Source organism: Ooceraea biroi, chromosome 4, assembly GCF_003672135.1.
Source record: "Ooceraea biroi isolate clonal line C1 chromosome 4, Obir_v5.4, whole genome shotgun sequence".
Taxonomy (NCBI): domain Eukaryota; kingdom Metazoa; phylum Arthropoda; class Insecta; order Hymenoptera; family Formicidae; genus Ooceraea; species Ooceraea biroi.
The window spans coordinates 5,014,778-5,040,965 of NC_039509.1; the positions used below are offsets into that span (position 1 = coordinate 5,014,778).

At 37.8% G+C, this 26,188-nt stretch overlaps 2 protein-coding genes across 4 annotated transcripts; both read right to left on the reverse strand.

Moving 5' to 3' along the window:
- Nucleotides 1–520: 520 nt before the first annotated feature.
- Nucleotides 521–7,574, reverse strand: LOC105286174 (testicular haploid expressed gene protein-like). Its single transcript, XM_026969006.1, has 7 exons — nucleotides 7,440–7,574; nucleotides 6,761–6,864; nucleotides 6,597–6,689; nucleotides 6,147–6,290; nucleotides 4,954–5,077; nucleotides 4,593–4,806; nucleotides 521–1,816 (listed from the first exon to the last, which is right to left on the reverse strand). Exons 1-7 carry the CDS (start codon nucleotides 7,572–7,574, stop codon nucleotides 1,614–1,616), a joined length of 1,017 nt encoding a protein of 338 aa, XP_026824807.1. The 3' UTR covers nucleotides 521–1,613.
- Nucleotides 7,575–20,496: 12,922 nt separating this feature from the next.
- On the reverse strand, nucleotides 20,497–25,966 carry LOC105286175 (band 7 protein AGAP004871). Of its 3 annotated transcripts, none has more exons than XM_011350920.2 (7): nucleotides 25,899–25,966; nucleotides 25,261–25,426; nucleotides 24,262–24,474; nucleotides 23,949–24,129; nucleotides 22,640–22,801; nucleotides 21,459–21,624; nucleotides 20,497–20,818 (listed from the first exon to the last, which is right to left on the reverse strand). In XM_011350920.2, exons 2-7 carry the CDS (start codon nucleotides 25,319–25,321, stop codon nucleotides 20,690–20,692), a joined length of 912 nt encoding a protein of 303 aa, XP_011349222.1. In that variant the 5' UTR covers nucleotides 25,322–25,426; nucleotides 25,899–25,966; the 3' UTR covers nucleotides 20,497–20,689. The 3 variants fall into 3 exon arrangements, with proteins under 3 accessions (XP_011349222.1, XP_011349221.1, XP_011349223.1); XM_011350919.2 differs by having other exon boundaries at nucleotides 25,893–25,966; XM_011350921.2 differs by having other exon boundaries at nucleotides 24,262–24,503; nucleotides 25,261–25,960.
- Between the last annotated feature and the right edge of the window lie 222 nt (nucleotides 25,967–26,188).

A 26,188-nucleotide genomic window follows, 5' to 3' on the forward strand; every position in this document is an offset into this window, starting at 1 on the left:
AACGCTATCCAAAACGGCAGGTTTCAGCATAACTGATTGTGAATGAATATCGGCAATTCGTATCGGCGATCGAAACGGAAGTCGCTTAGCATTGCATTCGAATTGCAAGTTTGCGTAAAATACATGCGAAAGTGTCGATTGTTGTCGTAGTTGATTCGCGCGCATTTTCATAGCATTCACGTATCATTACTACATACTACTATTAATAACATTAGTCAGAAAACGAGATGTTAATTAAGAAAAGGTCGGTTAACAGAGAAGAAAAATGTTCGTGACTACTAATTCACAAAGACCATCCATATCCTTAAACCTCTTAGTGAACGTAAAAGCACGCGTATCGTGCACCTTTAATTGAGTAATTTCGCAACGTCAGGTGTTAATGTCTATATCATGTAGAGCAGATAGAATTACAGTATCGTTGGACGTGCAAAATTAACTAATAAATCAAACAAAAGGATAAATGAGAAGGGATGTGGGTATTTATTACATTAAGATAATTACTCATATTGATCCACCTACCTGAATAATTTAAATATTTACTTGGAATGGTATGGAAATCGTATTTACAGGAAATATATATTCGCTGAGCGCATTAACAATTTCAAATTTAACTATAATTATTATGAATTATCATAGCATTTACGTATTTATTCATCATTTTTGTTTACCATCTACCGTGTAAATAGAATTGCGCTTAGAGCGCAAGACAGCAATGCGCGTTCCTGCGCGCTCCGCCGCGTATAAACGTCCCTTTAATATCACTAAAGGGCGTGTGTCGTATTTCCCCGCGCGCATACCTTCCACAAATAAGAAAATACCGAACACGTTAAAGTCTAAAACGCTCCACCACCCTCGACTCGTCTTTCCACCGGATATCACGAGACGCGGAATGTCTTTACGAAGTTGCGCGAATTGCTAGAATGTTCGTTATAACGTTACGAAACGCTAATCTATTTCGAGCGCAAACGGATTGCTAGCTGGCCTAATTCAGTCAGCATAGTTACGTCTCACGCTTTTGTCACGCTTTTGCGCTAATTGCGTAACACGACGAATCTGTAGAGACTTTTTGACACATTACATTACATGCAACAAATTCTAGCGGTTTGCAAAATAACATGTCACGAGTTACGATAGATACACGCAGGTTTCATGAATAAATCAAAGCACGTGATAATATAGATTCGTGATAATGTGAATGCGCTCGCTAACACAAGTCGCGTTCCCATTATCTCGTGTGCAGCATCACCGTTCTGATAATTTCCGATAGTGTCTCTATAAACGGAATTAATTAACGGAAACGAATATTTTCTGGTAAACAAAACGTTTGGAGTAACTGGATATCTATATAAACGATTTTTCTCTCTAGGGCATATTTCATCCCTAGACATTAACGTTTCATTACAATATTTATACGTATGTACTTTTTCATAGAGAAACAGCAGAAAGTTTACTGTAATTTCCACATTTACGAGATTATGCGGAAACACATGGAAACGTATAGAGACACATTGTCATGGGTGATCTTTAATTTTTGATGCGCATCTGTATTCAAAGAACAAATCCGAATTAATGTGGTTTCAGGATATACGGTTCCATTTCGTATTTCTGACGTTTCATGGTTTGCGCGCAGTCCGCAATCTCGGTCGTCTGAACGTGGGTTTAGGATAGGTCTTCGGTTTGGCGAGAATTTTCAAACGTTTGGAGCATTTCGCCTTTAACGCCATCGGTGAAACGGTGAAGGCATCCTCTCGAAGGTCCGTCTCTCTGCCCGGTGGTCGTTGAGCTGGTTTCGCCAGAGCGATCATTCTCTCGGATGCTGCGACATTAAATGTTATATTGTCTAATATCTTAGATATATTCCATCCATCAATATTAATTTTCTGCCAATCTATTTTTTACATATATGAATAGGCTAACTCTATGAAACGTGTGTAAAGATCAATTGCATCAATTGCATAAAGCAAACTGTTTTACATGCTTATAACAATATATGTATAATCTCAGATTTCATTGTGCGCGAGATATGTGATGGTTGATTAATTATTCGGTTATGATATAACATAATTAGATAATAGATATGATATTCAATATTCAAGTGTGATATTCAAAATATCCGACGTATGTATGCAAATGTTTAACATCCCGGTTACAATTATGAACAATTCCAAACTTCTATTAAAAAGATTATATAAAAAGATTTAAAAACTGTTATGTTAATTCGCATTGATCGATATCATCTGAACCGAATAATACGATATAATTAAAGATTTAAATACTATTTTGATACTTTGGTGTGATTTTTTAGAAAAAGTTTATAGCTATTTAAAAGTTTATAGCATTATAGCTATTTAGAGAATTTAAAACAATTTATGGTACATGAAAAGTTCTTTTCATACATTAATATTCATAGAGTTTATTTATTATTTAATGTTTTCTTAATCTTATCTTTGATATTTCTTGGAAAAAAAATATTTTATTTGATCAAGAGTGCATATAAAAGCATATTGTAAATATTAAGTACACAATCGTCTTACTACACGTCCGCATCTCATATTTTATTATAGATGAATTTTAATTGGATAATGTTGCATGCTGGCCGACGCGTTGCATATGATTATACATAAATTAGATGCGAAAATTCAAGTAACCAACCCTCGTCTTATATACAACGTGTCTTCGTTTCGCCATCCTAAGATTTAATGGAGTTGTACGTTTTCTATCTGTCTCGCGCGCACGCACAAAATTAAATTCCACGTCAACGACGATATCGTCGGTTATGCCCGACGGTAAGCTTACAGCCAGAAACTCGAGGAGGCATCTCATTGGAAATATATTGTAGGGAAAATTGAATACATTGGAGTAACGCGTCCAGTAATAGACGTTAACATAAAGGAGAAGAGGCAAGGATAGAGAAAGGAAGGAGAGTATATTCTGATATACAAGTTTGATGCAATCGACTCTGATTGCTTATCGTTAGATACATTTATTTCTACTCTCATCGTCCCTACGATTCAAAGGACACTTAATTTATTGTTATACGGGTCGTCGCAGTCGCATGCATCGATCGATAGTGGAAGAAGACATCGTATAATCAGATGCGTTCAAGGATGACACAATCCAGGATGCGATATGAATTATAGACAGGCGAAGCAGAAAATTAAATGGACTGATGCACGTCTAATTGTAAGATAGATGAAATTTTCGTATTCCGTGATCTGATTTCTCATTTCGTGATAATTCTCTATTCGATAATTCTCAGTGGCTAAGTAGAGCAAGAAACATAAAAATATAAAGATGCCAGTATTAAAAAATAACAAAAAATATTAATTATAAATATTAATTAAATATAAAATTTTCTGTACTAAAGATAAAAAAGTTACAGTAAAATAGGAAAAAACTATGATGAAAAAATAAAAATATATATTAATATGTATTATAATTAAAACGTACGGTGAGGAACATAGATAACGTTCGCTTTACAAATACAAGCAATAATGAAAAGACAAAACAATAAAAAAACAACATTAGGAAATGAACGATGCTCCTCTCATTGTGAATGACATTTTAATTACAATATTGAATAAGTGTTACAGATATATGGAATATCGCTGCAGGGAAGACAGAAATTGGCAACAAAACATGTGCCGCTGGCTTAATGTATGTAGACCGTGTTCTATATCTCTCCTATATCTATACCAAATGCTACAAAATCGTTACCTCGTAGTTATGATTGAATGGAAAGATAACGCGAAATCTGCATTATATCACTGCTTCGGCAATACCTGAAACTACTAACGGAATTCGATATTGTTCGGAATGTGAAATATTTCGTTACTGTCATAAATTTTTCTAAAATTTTCGTTTAATTAATATGCTCATATAAAAGCATTTATTTATTACGCGTCAATTAATACCGTGATCTGCACTCGAGTTTACCTTTCATCAATGTCGATAAATGTTGGATAATGCGCGCGTGCGTGCGTGTGTATATTCGATTTTATTTCCATTTTGAGATATAGAAATATGCAAATATTTTCGCCTAAGTTATTAAAAAGTCGTAGCTAGCAAGGAACAAATTCGTTGTCTTCCCTTGATGTATCAAGCAAAGTCAACAAAATTGTGAATTTGCTATGTAGAATGATCCGAAATCACCGATAAACATTTCAAAGTTCGATTAAAGCTTAAAGAAGATAATCTACGGAATTATTTGACATAAAAAAATAAACGTATTATACGTATAATAAATTTTCTCGAATTGGAGAGACAAAACCCATGTTCTGCAGTTAATTTAATAAAAAAAAGATTTAACGGATATTCAATACTCGATTATTAATACTTAAATAATTCATTATTAAAGTGAAAAAACTTTCTAATATAACTAATGGCGTATAATATTACGATACGTTTACTAAAGGAAGGAAATGGATATGTCCGATCATTTTCTTTGTCTGATATTTTTCTCAGTGTAATAATATTGGTGTGGAAAATTGTAACCAGTAACGGAGATATCGCATCTTTCAGATCAATCGGCAATCCACCGTGAGATCTCGGTAGAGTGAATAACAATGATTGAATAGTGACGAGTACATTACCTATAGCTTTCAATGCAGCTGGTGAAACGGTGCCTGGTATCCGCGGCAGGATCTCTGGCTGTTTCTTTCGTATGGCGAGTCTCTCTGTTCGCTTGCTGATCTTGTAAGTGAGCGCGCTTAACGCCACTGTGAACGGCTCCTTGACATCTGGCACTTGTCGAATCACCGGTAACGCCATTGATGCCAATCTCTCCATGTCAATCGGCCTCGATTTCTTCGAAAGAAGAATCTTCCATCTCTAAAACATCACACGATCAATTGATACTTACAATAAGCCGAAGTCTGTGCGAACACGCGCAAGGCCAACACTTTTATCTGGATCGATTAATAATGATTCATTGTCCGAAATAATGTTTCTTACGAGTTTCTTTCGTTTGGGTTTTGCAGGAAATTTTGGCGCAGCTAGTCTTTCCAATACCCGCATGTGCCTTTGCCAGTCCTCCGGTTTTGTTAGAGCCCTGCGTAACTTGGCCATTCGTTTCCTCCTGAATCGAGAATGAGGCAATTCAACGCGAGAAATTGTTTAAAATTTTTATTGAGTTAAAGAAAAGTCAAATGCAAATACTAATTATATATGCAAATACTTCTTTTTCTATATCATCAATGAATTAAGAAAAAACGTTATTAATTGTTTCGACTTTTCAAATTAGGTGTTTTACATATGTATGTGTCATAGAAATTACGAAACAAAGAATTATCATATAGTAAATTATAATATTTGTTGCATAGAAGAGGTGTAAAAATATACTCTTTGTTTAATGTAATTAAAATGATAAAAATATAATAATTCCAAACACTTGGAAAGTAACAGACATTTTCAGAGACGGAAACTCATTAAAGCAAAATTGAAGAGGAAAAAGCTTAAAGAAATGATGAATGAAAAGTGTGAAAAAAGAGCGACAGTAACTTTGATGAGTGGTAGTTACAAGACCCTTCATATTGAATTACAGATTATGTGAAGCTATTAAATTGCTGCTCTTCGAAATCAATAACTGTAACCGCATCTCGCGCAATAAATATCTAAAATGAGCGGAATCTTGAAATTTATCGTATATCACTAAAAATTACTCCTAGAACGTTATCGGATGGTTCTTTGTTAATTAAACATAAAATCTGATGCTTCTCAACAGTTTTACTAGGAAAAATCGACACAAAAAATTTGAGCTCATGTTTTGTTACATTTTCCCATTGATACAGCTTTACAAAATCGAGAACTAACTATTTAACAGATAATGTCGTTTTTCTCGTTTGCGAAACTGTTTGTTTCGAACCAGTTAGCGTACCAGTTTCGTTTTACGGTGATTCGTAACTGTTTTGTAACTGAACTCACGGAAAGTTGGAGATGAAAGATAGGTTTTCAAAGTAATAGCTACCCATTTACGACTTAATTTTGCGATCTTTCTAGCGAGTGAAGTGGCCAGAAATTTTCATATCTCGGTCGTTCATCGTCACGATGATTACTTGTGCAAATCCGTGGGGAGATTGTATGTCTAGGATGCGCGTGTCGTTCGCAGATAAAAAGTGACATGATGGTGGGAAATGTATCGGCTTTACTTTTTCTTGGCTTCTCGTTCTTGACGTGCGTTGCAGAATACGCGATATCGCCGGTACCGCGACTTTCGAACCTTCACCAGCAGATCGCTTACGGTTGCCTTCACGTTTTTGGTAGCTGCCAATTTCATCGTCTCTAGTAAAACTCTAACATCCAAGGCAGTTTTAAGTCTCCGTACATCGATCATCGTTCGAGTTTTAGGCTATCAATTCTCAACTAACATCTTATCATCAAGATTGGAAATAACGTCGTAACCATAAATCACATAATTATTTTAATCGTAAAAACTGTAATTATTATTAAAAATCCTAATGTCAAATTCGTAAATATCTCTTCTTAAATTGATCTATATTTTATAATCTTTCGAAAATTAATATCAAATTTATCGGGTTTGAGAAGTCTTATCGTAGACGTCTTCAAGTATCGACAGTATCGAGAAAATGGATGCTTACCTTCGCTTGGGTAATGCCAGATCGACGATACGTTTGGTCGGTTTCGCTGCGAGCGTCTTCGGATGAATGCGTGGATAAGGAGGTGGCATCGATCTGCGCGATAATAAATTTTCCAGAGGACTCATGATAAACTTGACGAGAGTAGGAAACGGCTGTGCACTTACGTGGGATCGTATTTCTTAGTTACGTATTTTGGTTGCGCCATAATCCGGATGCGCCTTGAGATGCGACTCCTTAAAGCTGAGCGCGGTACCTTGAAAGGGGCCGTCTGAAAATATGGACATCAATATAAGCATGAGAGAACCTCGGGGAAAAGGGAGAAGGGGGTGCGGGGATAAAAGGAAAGGGTGAAAGAAAGAGAGAGAGAGAGAGAGAGAGAGGGGTTCTTTAGGCGTGCGAGAGTGTCGAGGCAACTGCATGAGCATCTGTTCTATCAATTGTTTTCAACTGAGTGTTTTTCCACGAAAGCGCACTCTCTATTTTTCATAACGATTATTTGACTCTTTGAAAGAGATACCTCAACAATATTGATATTATTATATAACGTCTAAAAATATTTTGCTAGCGTCTCACTCAGCTTTTGTTATTTTACGCGATGGCAATTGCAAAATCCGGAACTACTCGCGGAAAACGTGCGATGCTTCGTGTTAAAAATATGATGATTACATTAGTAAATTGGCGGATATAAATGCAAGATGAAATTCCAAAGTATTGTACATTCTAGTAAATAATCTAATGATTAACAAGCATTATATCGGGTAACAATATTTTCAAATAAATAAGTAAAATAATTATTATTCTAAATAATTATTGTAAATTAATGTATAATATTATCATAGATACCAGGACATTCGGATCGATTCTGCGAAGCCTTCTCCAATTCGGACGCGCTAACCGCGCGGTGTGTTCTTTACGCGATAAATGAGCCAGAGCGTATTTAATTCTTAATGATAGCATTTTATCTCGTATCTTTTTCATTCCTCGTTCTTCTCAACGTTTTCTGGCATCTGACACGATGATGAGCAAGCGTTTTCGCTTCAATTAAATTATACTTGCGTTACTTCAACGATCCCCACGCGCGAAAACAACGGCGGAGCTCCGCGGGATATATATACGGAAAATTAACTTAGCACTCGCGGTTAACTGACACTGTGTAATTTTTTCATCACCGTTGGTAGTATGCGAATATTTTACAACGAAATTTTGGGAATTTAGACAGCGTGCATGACAGAGATGTGAGAACAAAATACGAGCGATTTGAACGAGTCCAAATATCGTTCCACCGTAGTTTTCGAGTCTGTATTTGTGTATCTAAAAGCATCTCTAACTGATGAAGTTTTTTAGCAAGTATTCACTATTTTACACCATTACACCACGTTTCGCGTATGTACAGAATAACGTGTGTGCATGCATGCGTGTGTGTAATTCCATCGCTGTGACAGTACTTTAATTCCACATGACAATACGGTAAAATTTGTCATGTGTATGCGGCGCATTTGCATTCGTCGAATATTTGACAAACTCCAAATCATCCGAGAGATTCGTTATAATAAAGTTTGCCGTACGTCTGTGTATGGTACGTGTGTGTGTGACACATTAACGAACGTATCAGAAATTCTCATGACGAAACACGAAGGTCTAGGAAAATGTATGTATTCTCTCGAAGATAAACGTGAAAGTCATTCTTATCCGTTCTTCTTAAAATGCATACGAGAAAATTGAAAATGAAATGCTTTTGCTAGTTAAATAACATCATGTATTTTTAATGCGCTGCAAACAAGATTGTGAGATTCGTTGAGAGCTGCAGGAAGAGAAAGAGAGAGAGAAATATATCAATAAGGGGGACAAGCGGCAGATCAGTAATTCTGGTCTGGTCGGATCGAAGTCACGATGTAATACGGATAATGGTTCGTTCAATGAAGATCTCTTGAGCGACCTGTTGGTTTTATTCGTATCGAATCGTCTACGAGAACGCACGAGGCCACTCAAAGATCTCCGCTATCATCTTTCTCTCTTCCCTCCTCCCACTCGCTCTCTGTCTTTCTCTGTCTTTCTCTCTCTCTCTCTTCCTTTTCTCTCGCACTTTCGCCTCGAGCGTCTTCCCTTATACCCACCTATCTACCCTCCTAGTCTCGAGTCGTTTCCGTTTCCCTCCGGCTCCGAAACTGACCTCCTTTCCCTCACCCTCCTACCCCTCTCTGTCAACCCCGCATGGGAAATCTCAAATACGAGTCTGTTTACTCGGCACTTGAAATCCCGGCGGATATCGATGATAAGATTTCGTCTCCATTGCTCTCGCCTTGTACCGGTTTGCGTCTCGCGTTTCCTGCCGCGCCCTACCTCCGTTTCCCTTCACTTTTGTTCAATGTAGCTCCCCGTTTGAATTATGCAATTTATATCTCGCGTGTTAACTACCTCTGCGGTCCGACCGTTGCAAGCGCAATAATAGCTCGCCGTTTCACAGCGCTGAAATTCTCCGAGAGCCGGGCGCATCCTAAAAGCGAGTTGCGGCGTGATTGACATCATGATGTACATTAGGAATAATCAGAAACGATTAAGTCTTTGGCTAGCTAAATCGCGAATAGGCTTTCCGTTCATTAAATTTGTGCGCGCATCGCGTACACCGTTTAGAAATTAAATAACAATGCCATCTTATTTCAAGAACGCATTATTCTCTCTTTATTATTTTTTCATTAATATCCGCGTATTTATCAATCCTAAATGATTAAAGACACGAGGGGAAATATAAACACGAAAACTAGTTTGCCCAAAGTTTGCCGAGCGTAAAATTCAATACTGAATTATACATAAATTTCCAAAAGGGTTTCGGATATCTCTCATCTTTTGTCTGGCCGTGCTACGAAACAACTTTCTCTCCTCTCTTTCCTTTTCTCTCTTATTATAAAAACTGCAAATCTCACTTTGAATAAATCAAAACTCAGTGCTAAAACGAAGTACGCGTCTCCTCGGAATAAATTCAAATGTTTTACGGCTGATGAGAGAGTTTTAGCTGATGGTTTATGCGCAAATTAATTTAGCGGAGTGAGAGGAGAAAAAGCTCGGGACAGACGTTACCTAGTTGTTTTTACATCGTAATATTTGTATCATCAAAATACAAAATGAATTACACAATATACATTTGAGTATTCCATTTAATAATGTCAGTTTTATTATGTATCGCTTTTATTTTTGAATCAAATCTCCAAAGATAACTCGTTCTCTCTCTCTCTCTCTCTCTCTCTCTCTCTCTCTCTCTCTCTCTCTTTCTCGAAATGACTGCGTTCTCTGATAAGGTGTTACATGCAATGATGAGCAAACCATCATCACCTAGGCCAAACATGTTGTTTTATAAAATTCGATAGAGCTGGAATTTCGGTTCTGGGAATATTCGTCCATGGCGAATGAAATCGGGATTTGTCGGATTTACGGATATTCCGCGTTGCGCTGACGTTACGGATATCCGGACTTTTCAGTGTAGTAGATAATCTCGATCATGCTCTCTCTTTTTTTATAGCATATCGTCACGCTTATACGCGTCGCAAGCCGTATTAATTTGCTGTGGAATATTTAACATCCCCGCTATTCAAAATTCTATAATGAAATGTGCACTGACCAATCTAGATTTACAGCGCTCTATATCGTCATTTTTAGCCATTTCACCATTTTGCTCTCTTTACTCCGCTCGTGAAATAAAATGGAGATTCATACATGCTCCAGAAGCTACGCAGTTAATTTTAATGACGCGATATTGCGCGCGCGCGTCGACTTTTTTATTTGATCGGTGGAAAACATATTGAAACAATGGCGAGAGAGGAATTATTACGATACTCATGCAACACTAATTTGATCGCAATGTTCTCTCATTAACCGAACGGAAAAAATTCACGCTGAGGAGATCAGCAATCTATTGCGAGAGGAAGCTATTCGTAAAGGTAAATCGGCCAGCACAGCGATTAATTTACCCGTCTATTCAAATTAGTCGTTCATTTTCACGCGCGGCGACCACGACGATTATCGAGGTGCCGTATACATTTGGAGGAGGGCATGAAAAGATTACCGGTTGGCTCGAATTCGCGCGGAGCACCGTGAAATCCCTGAAATCTCTCTCTCTCTCTCTCACTCACTCTTTCTCTCTCCTCAGAGAAGTGCTAACTCGTCGGTCGAACTCGAAAAACTTGGAGGATGACCCCATTCGTCGTCGGGATCAGCGCGGAAGATACGACCGAGCGGAGAAAAGTTATCTCGCATCTGCTATCGCAGGAATGGTGCTCTGAACGCGCGTTTTTCTTCCTTCTTCATTCTGCGATGTCGAATGGCATAATTTAGTCGCAATTGCCATAGTTCATAGGAGGGCTAAAATCATTCAACGTTCGTGCGAAGATCACATCGGCGCGTGGCTCTCGGGAGCAAGTCATTTTTACATATATGTACATGTTCCACGGTTCCGCGTATCTTTGCATAATGTAAATTTACTTTGTACCATCAAGTAAATCTTTTCTAGTAACTTCCAGTAGCTTTTCTAGTAACAATAACAATGATGATAATCAACGAAGTACATAGAATACTTATATTCACTATAGCGAACAAAAGAGTTTAGTCAATTGTCAATTCACCAACTCGATTCGTATGCATAGGTAACTTTCGCGAATTAGCATCAATAAGTGCGAAAAGTATCAATGTAATACTTTGTAAGCTAAGATAACGAAATAGTAATTCCCTGAGAAGTCCAGCTAGAAGTTTAACGATTATTGTCCCGAACAGACCCGTACTTTCTAACGATATCTTGAATTGCCCTGAGATCTCTACGGTCCCATCGATGCGCCTAACGACCATTGAGCTTGAAGCGTCGTGAAAGCTTGTTGTCGTATAATACGATTCGATATCGCAGAGAGATCTTTTATTCTCTCGTTCATTCAGGGCGCATAAAGCTGATGCATCGGGAAGTATTACACATGGCACAGTAAGCGATTAATGTACGAATTTATGTTTTACGTAACATTAATTTTCTGGTAACAATAATGATAATAATGTCAAATATAAACTAAGAAATTAACAATTTAGCACGTCGCGCGCATACGTGATGCGGGACACGAGTCGCGTAATTAACGTTGATCGCGCTGAACGCGTGAGAATCCCATTTCAACATTCGGGACGCCTCTCTCCTGACATTAAACATCGCGAATAGCGTTTTACATCTTCTTGATGCGTTCCGTCACCTAACGATGCGCGAGTCATATCGCAATTTCATTCATTTTCATTTCGCGCGCGTTAGTTCTGTCATACATTATTCCCAGTTGCAGCGCGATACTCTCTCGTCACGTAATGTATTAAAGCTCGCGTGACAGTTGGGGCGATTATCGTTGTCACAGGCCAGGACGTTCGCCGACGGCGAACAAAACTCTGGTGAATCCGCGGCAGGTATTAAAGTCGGGGACGTTACAGATCGCGGAAGCGAAGTAAGGGTGAGAATGGCGAGAGGAGACGAGAGAGAGAGTAAAAACGAGAGAGAAAGAAAGAGATGGAGGAACAGTTAGCAAGCGGTTTCGCAAACCTACCGGGTACGCGGAAACGCAAGGTAACGAGCTGAGATAGCTGCGTGCGTTGGCTCGCGAAAATTTTCAAGCGTTCCGCTCGCCGTTGTCGCGTTGTCGCGCGGACTCCGGAAAGATAATGCCACGACAAGGTGCAGTGCAACTCTGGCGATATAGCGTGCACGTACACGCGCACGCGCGCGCGTTCACGGGGTGTAACCGTGTAATACGGTGCATTGTGTGCGCGGCGACGTTCCAGGCACAGCAGATGGACTTCGTGCCGATGAAGTTTGTTTTAATCCTGCGGTCGCTTTCCTGAGCTTTCCCCGTTTCGTCATACCGGACATCTGCCGTTTCTCCCCGTCCGCGCGGGTACTCGCAGTCGACGGAAGCGAGGGAGACTCGGGAGATAATAACGACGAAAAGAGTGACGCAAACTACCGCAGAACGTTAATAAGATTAAAATTCATAAACGCGCAATTACGATAATAGTAAACGCCAAAATGAAAAATATGAAATATGAAAAACAACGTGTAAACGGATAGTAATCGACACGCTGGCCTCGTCGAAAAATATGCCCAAGCCTTGTGCCAGCTATGCGAAATGAGGGGGCGGGACGCGCGATTCCAATGACCAATAATTCCAATTCATTACGGTATTGCACATACAGGGAAGTTAATTGTCCTGTCGCGCGACGGTTTATGGCGTAGGAGTCTACGTTTATTGTTGAGGCGTATAAAATGAGAGCGAAAAAGACGGAGGAAGGCAGACAGAGAAGGAGGCAGCGTGTTAGTGATTTTTTTCGGATTTATGGATGGACAATAATCATTCTCTCTCCGTCGCTGATTAAATGCTTTCTGTGTGCAGTTTGGGGAAAAAATTGAAATTACTGGCGATCAATATTCGCCGAATATCTCGGCACAATCCAACGTGCTCAATGTGGATTATGCGGCATTGGAAATGAGCAAGCATATATTACGTATTTATAATTACTCCGTAACGGATTGTACGCTGTTCTACCTTCGTTTTATTTACCATTTGAGTCGTACGATATAGAACGTATCGAGCATCGTGAAAATGCTATGATTATTGTTGCTACGTGGAAATCGATGGAAATGTTTCAGGAAATTACATTTTCACGATACCAATGGAAAGTAACAATTGTAACAACGAAACAGCAGCTTTCCAAAATTTGTTCATCTATTATTTCTTTTTTTCGAACATGCATTCTTTATCGCAAATGAAGCGAAACAATTAAGTTTTCAATTAATACACGTAAAAGACCACGAATATTAAAGTTGTGAATTTTTCCAGATAAACTATTCTATAAAGCAGCATTGGGAAATAATCATGGGTAAAAATGCCTGAAAAATGCAATTCCTCACGGTTGCGCGCACGTTTGTGATTAATTAAATTTCGTCAGAAAACTCGAATTCTTTTCTGTATCAAAGTCAGTGGTGATTGCAGTTTCTCTTTGTAGGCGACTTCACTGAGGTCACCGGCCTGCGTTGTACGTTCATAGACGGCAAGTCTTTCGTCCTATTAAATGGGGAGAGTTATAGCCCTGTCCGGCGATAAATAATACATCATAGACGTGCACGCAGCGTATTCAATGTATTGTACTGCAAACAACGAGCATTTCAAATCGAGCATATTTAATGACCGAATAAAATTTTGATTTCGCGGTATTTTGCTGCGCCAAACGCTGTTTAATCTTTTTAATATGGCCGCTTTTTATATCGCAATATAAAACCTCCGTGTGTTGCGTTATGCCTCCACGAGAAAAATCGCTCGTAAATCGAAAAAATTCATTCGCGAATCAAGCTTTTCATGATGTAAAAAAATATATTATTCATGAAAATTGCTCATCAGAATTTCTCGTTTCGGGTATAAATTCGCAATAGGAATATTCTGAAAATTATGTTGCTTGTGATATAATCGCATTCAACCAAACTCAACATTTATGTAAATTAAACTTTGATTTGACAGTTATTACCACTGTGACGTAATGATGATCTCTAATTATCGAAATTTATATATTTTCCATGAAAAACATAATTACTAATATTATTAATTAGCTATAGTCAATAACAAGAAAATTGTAAAATATTGATAATATGATAATAATATTATACGAATGATGATAAAGAAGATGATTACAAAAACCATAAAATTGTTTAATGGCTTAAAATGTTCATTCTGACAAGTTATAATTATTTTGGACATTATTTGTCACAATTCTTGAAAACTAATTGTAATTGTTCTTATCATTATAAAAGATAATTACATTATGATATCGCTTTTGATATTTCTTTTCTCGGTAATTCAGTTTTTGGATTGTAGTATTTCGCACGTTATCTCTAATGATATCCCAACACAGTTTTCCTTTGTAACCAAGAGGAGGCAACGAGAGTTTACCATCTGTTGCTTTTTTATTAAGAAGTAACATTCGAAGATAACATCTCAATAAAATAATATCATGAGCAGTAATAAGGTAATAAAATATCCAAGTTGCATAAAATCAAATAACGATTTTCGTGATTCCAATTTACCAATTTATCAATTTTGATGGTCGGAAAATAATTGCTTGGAGAAATGTGTTCAAGAACAAATTCCTAGATCGAAAAAAATAATTAATTAATATTTACATTATATATCTTGATAAATGAGTTCAAAACTACATAATTGATATTATATATATTATATATATGTCGCAGATAAATTTTATTTTCAATTTTATAATAACATTCGTGCGCGGAACATCAGCTGCAGGAAATATCGTTCTCTTTATTATGACGAGCCGATAAAACTAATAATATTCATGTACATGTTTACTCGCGCGTGCATTTGACGCGAGCAGTACCGTGTCTCTTGATTTCCAAGAGTTATTGACTTTTTCTTATTGTTTTCAAATTATTAAGCGAGAAAGACACAACAAAAATAATAATCTTCATACTAAAATGTTTTTATCGTCAAAAACATAATCTATGAATTTGAGTACAAGCTGTAACTTTTGAAATTAAAAATAGATAATATTTTTAATTCCAATGATCCATGAATTTAAAACAATGGCAAATATTTCTGAAGAAATTTATGTTGCAAAACGTCTTGTCAAGAATCAGAAGCTCGAATTCTCTCAGTTTTCATATCGATTCATCGCAGAACAGTACATCAGTAGTAATATCTATCTTTACCCTAGCATCACATCAATTGCTATAGCTACAGCGTAACCTATTACGTGAACAGATTAATAATTTGAAAATCCAATTCCAATATCTCGTGCGTCCGTGCTGGTGATTTTCCTCGTGATCTCAATCGCGTAACCATTCGAGCCATTTGAAAGCGGCATTAGTGGTCAATGATCACAATGGAAACCAAAGCGATTGCGAGCGCGCTGTACAGCCGCTCTTCGCGGTCTCTATTACAGTCGAATGACTCCGAATTCCATCATGATGATCGTCTCGAAAGTTTCGCCCGAGAAAGTCAAGCGCCAGAGGGAGACATAAAAAGGAGGCACGTCAGGACCGACGACCATTTTCATTCGTTGGACCCTCTTCTACGCGAGCAGACGAAATAAATTATAGCCTACTCGAGAGTCATATGTAGATATAGTAAGGTACGCCAGGCTATTTCGACCAGTCGTAACTCATATTTACGACCAATGGGAGTTACGCCAACTTTAAGAGGCTGCATAATGAAATCCAGTGGCAGTAACTTCCTTCTTTTCTTTCCCCTCTCCTACTGCTTCGCGCCGACTACATTTTTATCCCCGTTAAGCCTGCGTCTCGCTTCATCTTTGCCGTCTAACCGAGCCTCTATTTGCCTAATATTCGCACCCTTGCCTTGCTGGAAAACAGGGGCAGAACGTATAAATTACTTGCGCGTTCTCACCAATCGTCAGTCCGGAGCACCACGAAAAGCTCAAGCTTGGGCTTGGGGATGTATGATTGTCAAACCTGCGGCGAGCATTCGTGTCCCTGAAGACCGCTTGCTGTCACAGGTTTCTCGCAAGTTCTTATTCGCAGTATACTATTAGATAGCTATTTTATGTCAGCGACTAAATACAAACCAAATATACAATAAGCTGTTAAAAAAATTCGTACAAACCAGCTTCAATGTTGATGAAATCTCCTTACTTTTCGTCCACCACATAATTCAAAATTATTTTTAGAGAGAGAAGGAATGATATCCAACGCTATTTGAGTTTGCATTTAGTTTAACGAGTTGATTTCTCTTACTCCCTATCCATCTCTTCCAGTTTGCCGGGTCATGCTTTGCACGATGTGCACGCGGTCTAACGATCCCAATGATCCAGCATCACGGACTGCGATTCATCTTCCGGGAGAGAAATAGATGAAGAGAAGCAGGGAGAGAGAGAAGGAGGGGACATTGAGAGAAGAGATAGGAGAGAGATAGGAAAAAGAAGAGAGAGGAGAAAATAAAGAGAGGAAAAGAAAAACGTTTGAGAAACGGTTAGAAGGACAGGGGAGACATAGAAAATGGAAAAGGAGACGGAAAGTGAGACACTCGCTGAGAGACGGAACACACCCATGCTAGAGAAAGCGTTGATCCTAAAGTTGGTTGATCAAAACATCATCTTTTGCTCGCTTCTTAGGAAGTCTGATCACGTTTCTTGTATGCTTTATATCGTTCGAAAAGTTCAAAAATCATGGGCCTGTTCAGTGGTGACGGTGGCAGTAACAACGGGCATCGAGATGGAGATGGCACAGAAATATAAAACTTCAGACAACATAACTTACCCATTTCTAGACCATCCCTTCGAGAAATTATTTTGCAGTTGGATGGACGTCGGACGCGCCGGGGTTGTTTCTATCCTTTGGCCCCAGAAAAAGTGTTTCCCAACATATAAGGTGGAGATGCGGGCAAAAGAAAGAAATTACTTGACATCTGTGTGTATGTTTGCCCGAGCTTCTGCGCGATTCTTGCATCGCATCGCGCAGAAAGGGTCAGGAAGTCCCTTGTCCCCTTTTTTTTCGCGCTCTCTCTTCACTCTTTTTCTCACTCTCCTCTTCCCCTCCCTTCCTACCTCCTCTCCTTCTCTATTCCCTCCCCCTCCCCCCCTCCCTCCGTTGAAACATTAATCATATCTACTCTCACACCTACTGCGCTGCGCTTCGATAAATCGCCGATGTGTCTGTGGTTAATTAGACGATTAGACCGTCGCTCCGTTGCACCTTCGTCTGGCGAAATTCCGCTTCCACATTCTTACGTCCGATTGCTACGTTGTAATAGTTGGTGTGATGGATCGTTAGCTATATACTCACGGATATAGAACTGAGGGTGAAGCTGATCGTTATGTAGGCTAGACGCTACTTTATATAAAGGCTTATGTAACAAATTATTTTAAAATTAATCCGAGATTAGATAATGTATTCTACGCTGACATTAACCCGAAATATTTTCGTGAATCACTCTCTTGGACCGGAAAAACAATAAATTCTCTTTTTTAAATTTTTGGCTTTAAATAGTTTGTTGAATTTACGAGATGTGTAATTTGTAATTAGCCCAATTTACATTGGGCTGATTATGAACTTAAACAAAGTGATTAGTGACCTAATGACAGCGAGGTTGCTGAATATTGTATTGCGGTAATCACGTATTATTTCTCCAGTCACGTTTTCGCAGGAGCTTAAGCATGACGATTAAATGGAAGGGTAAACGTGATCATCCCTTAATTATAACTCACGTATCTTAACTACGGCGCGGTAAACAACTGTCCGGCTTACGTTAATTCAATATTGATTTGACAGATTTTGCAGGAACTCTCAACGCCGCCACTGGAATATACTGGCATGTTATGTTACACGAAATGTATTTAATCATTTGGTAAATGCACGATAATCTTTGACAATATTACGCAAAGTTTCTGTAAACAAATATAAAAGAAATTGAATAATTAAATGTTTAAATTACGTTAACATTTCTAATTCCAAAAAATTAACTGACGACGCTCCTAAGGACACTAATAATGTCTGTTATTTCAGGAACCTATAAAACATGCGGCACCTCTTCCAATAGATTCGAATTGTACCAGATGTACAGAAACTAAATGGGATTTAATGGTGAGTTGTGTCTGCGATACCACATGATGTTTGAGCGGAATTAGTTGCGAAATTCAAAATGCGCGTCAGCGTTTCGGCTTTCAGGAATGGACCATTATTACGGAAGTTATCCGCTCGGCAATCGCACTCAACATTCTTGCTTGCTCGATACAGCGAAGTGCACGCTCTAAGAGCTATATCGAGCTTGGCAACGTGTCGAGAAACATGGTCTGTAATGCGTTTCGCTATTGCGCCACTCGACCATTCGCCAAACCATTTCTTTCCCTCTTCCCATTGCTTCTGCGATCTACTTCATTCTAATCTCTCTTTATCTTCCCATTAGTGAAAAACCATTGTTGCTCGTAGTGTTTAAACACTGAAATCTGATGTACATGTGCGTGATATTGCGATTGAAAATCTCAGCAAAGTTTAGCTATTAAAACCCTAAAACTTTTATGCTTTTATATGCGACTAAGCTTTGGTTTTTATTCTCTCTCTCAGCTTCAAGTAAAATATACTTCAGACAAATTGCATTCTAAAGTTAATCTTAAAGCACTACCTACTGTGAAAATTTAATGTTAAAAGATTTGATAGAAAAAAGTCAAATCCGAGTTTCTGCAGCTACTATTCTTGTAATACATGTACAATATCAGGTGATATGCAAAGAGATATTGTTATTATATACAGTATGCACCGTAGACCATAGTTATTATAAATCGCATAGAGGCGAATCTTTTTGAAGTCTTTTGAAGGAGGAAGAGAGAATAGAGATAATGGTCTTATCCTTTTAATTATCTGGATCCCTAGAAAATTATATTAATAATGGCAGACAGAGAGGCGGTCCACGGAGTATCATCATGGGAAATGAGATCTGCTTGTTTTGGAGTAATTATCACTTTAAAAAGAGAGAGAGAGAGAGAGACTTATACAAAAAATGTTCTTTATGAGTGCGCTCAATAAGAAGCACATGACAATGGAATTTGCAGGCCATTATTCTTTTAATTGGTTGGCATTCCTCGCGTCCGAGTACCGGCCAAGACCGGTAAAAACTTGGTCGGTACATCATCGAGAGATAAATCGAGCAAGAACGAAGTTATCCCGTTTGTTGAATATTCGTCTCCCCATTGAACGTGACTCGGCGAGAGGGATGGAATTCGCTCCTCTCGCGATATCCACGGGACGAATATGTGTGAAGGAGGAAGGGAAGAAAGAGAGAGAAATTTCTTTAATATATGGCATCGTTAGCTTTTCGTATAGGGAGACCATCCGTTTTACCGAATATCGTTAGCATAATGCGAACCCTTCTTCCATACCGAGTTGCCACGTCGTGCGATTAGCGTTTCCTGCAGCAGCGCGCGCCACGCGCAAATCCGGCAAAGTGTACATAGCGAGCTGTACACAAGCGCATGTAGAATCAACCGTCGTCCCTCTCCGAATCGCATTGTTTATTGTAATTAAGTGAAAACGCATTGAAACATTTTGGAAATTACGGAACGCGCGGTAAATTATGAAACGGATAGCGCGCGTCTAAAACTGCATGCTTCTACGGACTTGCAATTAATCTTTATTTGATTTTGAGATATTTATAAAACAATCATCGTGATGTAGCATCTCACTTGATCTCCTCCTTTCTTTGATTACAATCCTGCAGGATTTAATTAAAAATAAAAATTTTAATTACATGAAATAACATCATATTTCAAAAGTAAATAATAAGAAAGTTGCGCAATCGAAACCGACGCGGAAAATGAAGTAAAATTAAAGAATAAGCTGCTTGATTCTGCCGCTTTTTTCTGCAATTGAATAATTTTCGAGGAAGTATTCCAGATCTCGGAAAAATGCAATAGCCTCGAAAAAGTTTGTACACTCAAGTGTACTAAAACTTATTTATCTAGAATATAATATCCAGAGAATGTTCGCGATAACAACGTCCAACAAATAGCTTTAAGCGATCTCCTCGGTATTTAGTAATATTATGCAAAAAGAGAGAACCTAAGCCTCGAACTCAGTTGATAGACGGACGTATACGTATACAAATTACGACGATGATCGTAAATTCGCTCCGTTAGCCGAACCATTTCCCTATGTAGGAAAATACGTGTACGATATCTGGTGTGAGACCGTTTGCATCAGCCGGGTCAGTGAGTTTAGTTAAACGAAGGCGCTCTTTGAAAGCGATCTTATCGGAGCAGCTGTTTATCGACTCTCCATCGAACGCGGCTACGCCGGGTGAATTGGATCAGGCTACGTAATTAATTTGCCCAAGTTTATAAATCGTTAAACGCAAAAAGGTTGTTAAAACCGGTGTATTCGAAAAACAATTTTATTGATAGAGTGTAGTCGACGTGTGCTCATTTAGTCAATTCAATTTTCAATCTTATATTACATCATAATTGTTTTTTATTGTCCAAGATATTTATAATATTCAAATTCTATTACATGTATTATATTATAGATACATTCGTAGACAAATTTAAAAAAATTGGATCGTTTTAATTGCTTACGTAGTTTCTTGATGACCATGCAAACTGGAGGTAAATAAAGGCGTCAGGAATTCAACCGGCAATGGGAATATAACTGTTGAGTTCTTCTCGCTGCATATATTGTTGAGGGTTTGCAGGTATCGCAGCTACCAAAATATAACATAAAGAATTTTAAAAAATAACGAAATTTTTTCCTTTTATATTATTTCGTAATTATGATATTTCGTTGTGCATTGTTGATTATACCATGCGGAATCATGCGCATAGGATAATACATTGTTAAATAAATGAAATGGATAGTCAAACAAAACCTTGTATTTCGCCTTTTTACGAAATTTCGTATAGCATACATAGTGGTTTTCAACATTACTAGAGTTTGCGATGGTGACAAAGCAGTGTTAATGTAATTGTATTAATACAATTAAATTTATTCTTTTATAATGTACACAAATATGTGTGTATTGTATATGCGCGTCGCGTGCTGGCGCGCGATAGTACTTAAAAAAATGGAAGTGAATCGTTAGAACTGAGCTCAAATGCATATGCTAATTTTATTAGCTAAGTAATATTAGATAAGACGCTAAGTGACTTATAAAATCAGCATATTATAAGAACAAAAATGTAAATGAAGCAAATAACGCGTAGATAAACTCAAAAGCAGAAAATAAAGTGCAATACGTAGAAAGAATTCACGATAATAAATAATTAAGCAGCATTTGAGATAATTAGTGTGAAACTTTCGGCCACGGGGTAAAGTATGGACGTGTGTATACCATGTATACGTACCTGCAGAGCGGCGGGACTAGTGGAAATGACATCGCTAGCCTCTTTCAGGGAATGGGAAGCTCGCATTTCTCCCTCTGCCGCAATCACTTTAGCCCTTGCCTCCCTCGCAGCTTCTGCCTCGGTAGCCATGGCTCGTTGGAGCTGTACCGGAAGTCGGACGTCCTTTCTGAAGCAGAAGCATCCGTTAGACATCCGTTTCCAGCAATGGTAAGGATCAGGAATTCATGGACGAACATGCGAGCACAAACGCTTGCGCGCGCCTGAGGGGCTTGAAAAGTGTTATACAAATTATACTTTTACGAGAAGTATCACGATTGAATCATTATCATTATCTCTCTGCATTCTAAAATAATCTTCACAATATATTAAATATTTCATTCTATTTTGACGACGTCACAGCATCACATCTTTTTGCAGTAATAACAGAATTGTCATAAACATTTATAACGAGATGCACGAATGCAAAGCTAATATCAAAACTGGAATATTGCTATATCGTTGCGAGCAGTAAAATATATAGTTAATAATTTAATTACTTCTTAATAACTCTTCGCGTCGAGGTAAATATAAACGTATCGATTCGTTCTGTTCGCCTGTAAAATTTTATTGGTTGCGCGACAGGACAAATAAACGACCATCGACTTGTTTTACATGAACGCGGACTCAACAAACATTTAAATTTTAAATCGTGCCACGTTTTTTTCTGCTAGCCGAAATGCATTTTTGTTGGCGCATTATTTTCATCGAATCATACTCGCGCAGCTGCGCGACGCTCGTATTATTTGACGATCAAGCGATCTCAAATTTGCATTGGTCGCGCGTTCATAATAAACCTTTTTTCTGTTTTTGATCGTTGTTAGTGCGAGATGTGATCACTGTTAGTGCGAGTAAAAGAGAAATTTTATGGAAATCCATGCTTTATCTTAATAAACATGTTTATAAATGTAATCCATAAATTATTTTCAATGTAAATGAAGAATGTGCTATTGCAATTTAAAACATGATATATATTTTAAATTTAACATATCATTAAAAATTGATTCGTGCAGAGTAACGTCTCTCAATTTGTCTCCGTCGTTTTAATTAATTAACAAATTAATTACGCAAATAGATAAAATGATAACGAAGGGAAGCAGCATTCAGTCGGTGCAGCATTAAAATATCGAGGTAAAATTATTCACATCTCGACTCGCTCGACTTTAACTCCCCAAGGGTCCGTTGCCTCATCCAGAGCAGTTTGCATGGTGTGGGAAATGGTCTCTCGTTCCGACAAGATCTCTGCGAGACTTCTTGTGCCAAGGACCGTACGCAACGTACTCGCGGCCAGTAACCGCGTCGAGTGGCTGGAAAAGTAAAGCGAGAAGAGTTACATGAGCCGTGGTGACTCGCCCCATCCAAGGCAAACCGTGAACGATCTGCCCATAGTTAGTATGCTATTAAACCCCTATGGAGCATTAACAGGATGTCGACAAACTGTCGACCATTTCTTATAATTTTTAACAAATTAAGAAGCAACTATGTGACTTTAAAAGTATTATCGAGATAGCAATACAATAGCGATAGGCGCTAGTTAGAGAATGATAGTTAGACTAAGCATGTGAATGCCAGTATTACAACAGACACACAGATAAAAAACTTAAGTATTTATTAAATTAGTTATTAGTTATTATTAATTATTAAATATTAGATATTAAAAAATAAATATAATAAAATTGTGTGTTCGTGAAAGATAATACAATATCTTTGTTAAGTTTTTCTTATCTTTTTTTGTTTTGTATCTTATCTTATATTATATTATATTATATTATTATATTATATTTTTGCATTGTTATATATTCTATTTATTTTTTTGTGTGATCCGTTTTAATTGTTAATTTAGCGATTGCTGTGTATTTCCAAAAATACATCTCTGTGAATGATTTTCGCACAACGAAACTTTGTAACAAGCTTGTTGCACGGATTGCCACTGTTGCTCCCGAAAAGCTCTCAACATGCACCCAATTAGCGTATTTTCATTATGTGCACGTCTCGTCTCTGATTTTCGAGATGACCAAAAATAAAGACAGAGATTACAGTGAGTGTCCCAAGCATGGAAGTAAGCTGGTAAAAAGGTACGCGCAATCAAGTATTTAAATACCATGCTGACTGCACGTAGGAGACGCAACGCGTGCACAAGTAGCCAAAGCAAACCTCTATAAAACCGTTTCTACCTAGTTGCAGAAATAAATTTGCTGGATAAAACTATCAGAATAAAGTATAAAGTCGAAATATATAAAGCAAAAAGATTGTCGCTTAAAAATGCAAAATAATAAATAAATAATAATCACAATAATGGAATATAAATATAAATCAGTACCGGCAACAATGCAGAATGAAATACTGCTTTCGAAATTTGAATGTTCTCTAAATATTCTTCTTCCGTGTTTTCGTGTTGTACTTTCTTAGCGTTTTATAACGATAGTTTATAATATTTATTGCTATTTTCGTTACCTATAGTTCGCAATTTTTATAACGGCATTCAGAGGCTCCTTTATACGGTAATAGATAACCGCATCAACGCTCACAGTGACCGAGTCTTTGGTAAGCACTTCCTGCGGTGGCACATCAAAGGACACTGTCCTCAGATCTACGCGTACACAGTAATCGATACACGGTATGACGAGAAAGGTTCCTGCAGAGGAATTACACAATGATGATGCATTGTTCTCGTTTGATATTAAATCAAAGAGACACAATAAGAAAGCTTGGAAAAATATAGAGATGATTAATCGAATTATAAGCTGCGAAAAATTGTCAGATTTACCTGGACCGCGAGCTGCACCTTTTAAACGACCCATTCTGAAAACTACGGCCCTCTCATACTCGTGAACCACTTTGAATAAGCAACAGAGGGAGAATGGCAGCGTAATTGTCACCAAAAAGAGAGATCCTATTATTGCTAGGAATTCGATTAATCTCGTCACTAAATCCACCTTTGCTCTCACATTCGCTGTATGATGATTAGTATTCATAATTCCTGCCGTTTGAATGATGGAAGAAAGATAACTGTATATTAAATAAATATATTTTAAACAAAAGATATGTAAAATATGAATCTTAATTTAATTCAATCAATAAAACAATAAAAGTAATTTAGTTATCATTAAAAACCTTTTTAGAGATCGTTTGACATTCGCTACGATTATATTTACAAGATGAATGACAAAAATTGATACTTCTAAGGATATTGTTCACTCTGCTTCGAATTTCCGAGAAGAACGACGTTTGCGCAAAGATTTTCGATTTAAACAGCAAGTTTAATTTCGTTAGAAAGATTAATCGAGCCATCACAAAAGTGATTAGGTAAAAGCGAGGCAATGCGTTCGCTCGCTTGCGTTCCCTATGTTGATCGTTTTCTTTTCAAGTATATCGCGAGCAAAGCAATCATGCCTTTTACGGAGATCGCGCGATTAAATTGTGCGTGAAATGGAACGTCTGCCAGAAAAGTAATTTGTCCCTTTCCGTCTGTACCCTCCCTCATTAATTTCATTGCGCTGTTACGTTCTGTCAATTTTTTTCACCAGTATCACTTTTTGCGAATGAAAAAGGATTTCTAATTTTAAGGAAAAAATGTTTGATGTTCGATGCACTTTAGTAAAATTTCCTGTAAGTATTAATAACTGATATGCCAAACTTTATCATTAATTTTTAAACTATTTGTATAATACAAGCAGAAAAGCGAGCTAGAATTATTTTCGGTTTTATTAAGAAAAATGAACGATTTATTTCCTCATTGCAAGCTCATGTACATTATGTATCATACCATGTAGCGTAGTAGAGGGCTTTCCTTCCGTTAGTCTCTGCTGGGTTCGATCACCCTCCATGTGGTTTCGCCAAAACGACGTCCTCCACTTAAGCAGGACATATAGGATCGATCAGCCCAGAGCACCTGCTTGTTCGTTAGGTTTCTCTCGCTCGTAGCTCTAAATCTAACGAAAACTTGGTTTAATGACGCTTTCCTATTAAAACAATATTATATATAATGATTCCATCTCTTTTACGAAGAACCATATTCTTAAAAGGTGAATTCAGAAAAGAAAATTCTGGAGAAAAAGGAGAAGGATCTCCAATATGAAGCTAATTCCACTTTTGTCACTTTTTGTTGAAACTAAAAATTCACGCCGTTGTTGTCGAACGATCTCGACTATTTTTTCTCAAATCGGTATCATGTGAGATATCAATCGCGCTGTCATCGATACAAACTTTTTGCACGAAATGAGTACTTGTGTTATTGTATACTTGTGTGTTTTCTAATATTTTCATTCAATTTATTTTCGTTAAATTTATAAAACAAGTCTTTATGAACCACTATTATTTCTACGGTTTCTTTTTATACTGAATTTCGATCTCAATTGCTGAAGACGGAAAGCAATGCAATGTTAATAGCTGATATACTGCTACGTTTCTTGAGTAAAGTAGCCTCTCTCGCTCTAAGAAGTTCAACCTCCGTAGACGGCAGAAACAGCACTAAAAGTTCAACCGGAGAAATAACGGCGCGAATCGATCGTGGCCGTGCGCGAGAACGCGCATACACACGCACGCATGCAGCATCACATCGTGGACCAGCGCTAAATTAACCGACAGCCGCGGTTCCGTTCCCGTGTTTACGAGCTGTGAAGTTCTGTGCAACGCGAGGAGATGGTATAACTAGCTCGGACGCGACATACGCGAAAGCTGTTGAAAAAGTAAAT

Coding starts and splice junctions, on each gene's coding strand:
- LOC105286174 (XM_026969006.1), bottom strand. CDS start 7,574: ATGAAAAAGATACGAGATAAAATGCTATCATTAAGAATTAAATACGCT. Junction 6,291..6,596: donor CTGGCATTACCCAAGCGAAG/GTAAGCATCCAT, acceptor CTTGGATGTTAG/AGTTTTACTAGAGACGATGA. Junction 5,078..6,146: donor GAACGAGAAGCCAAGAAAAA/GTAAAGCCGATA, acceptor TTCTCGATTCAG/GAGGAAACGAATGGCCAAGT.
- LOC105286175 (XM_011350920.2), bottom strand. CDS start 25,321: ATGGAGGGTGATCGAACCCAGCAGAGACTAACGGAAGGAAAGCCCTCT. Junction 21,625..22,639: donor AAAGTCGAGCGAGTCGAGAT/GTGAATAATTTT, acceptor CTTCTGCTTCAG/AAAGGACGTCCGACTTCCGG. Junction 20,819..21,458: donor CTAGTCCCGCCGCTCTGCAG/GTACGTATACAT, acceptor ATATTTTGGTAG/CTGCGATACCTGCAAACCCT.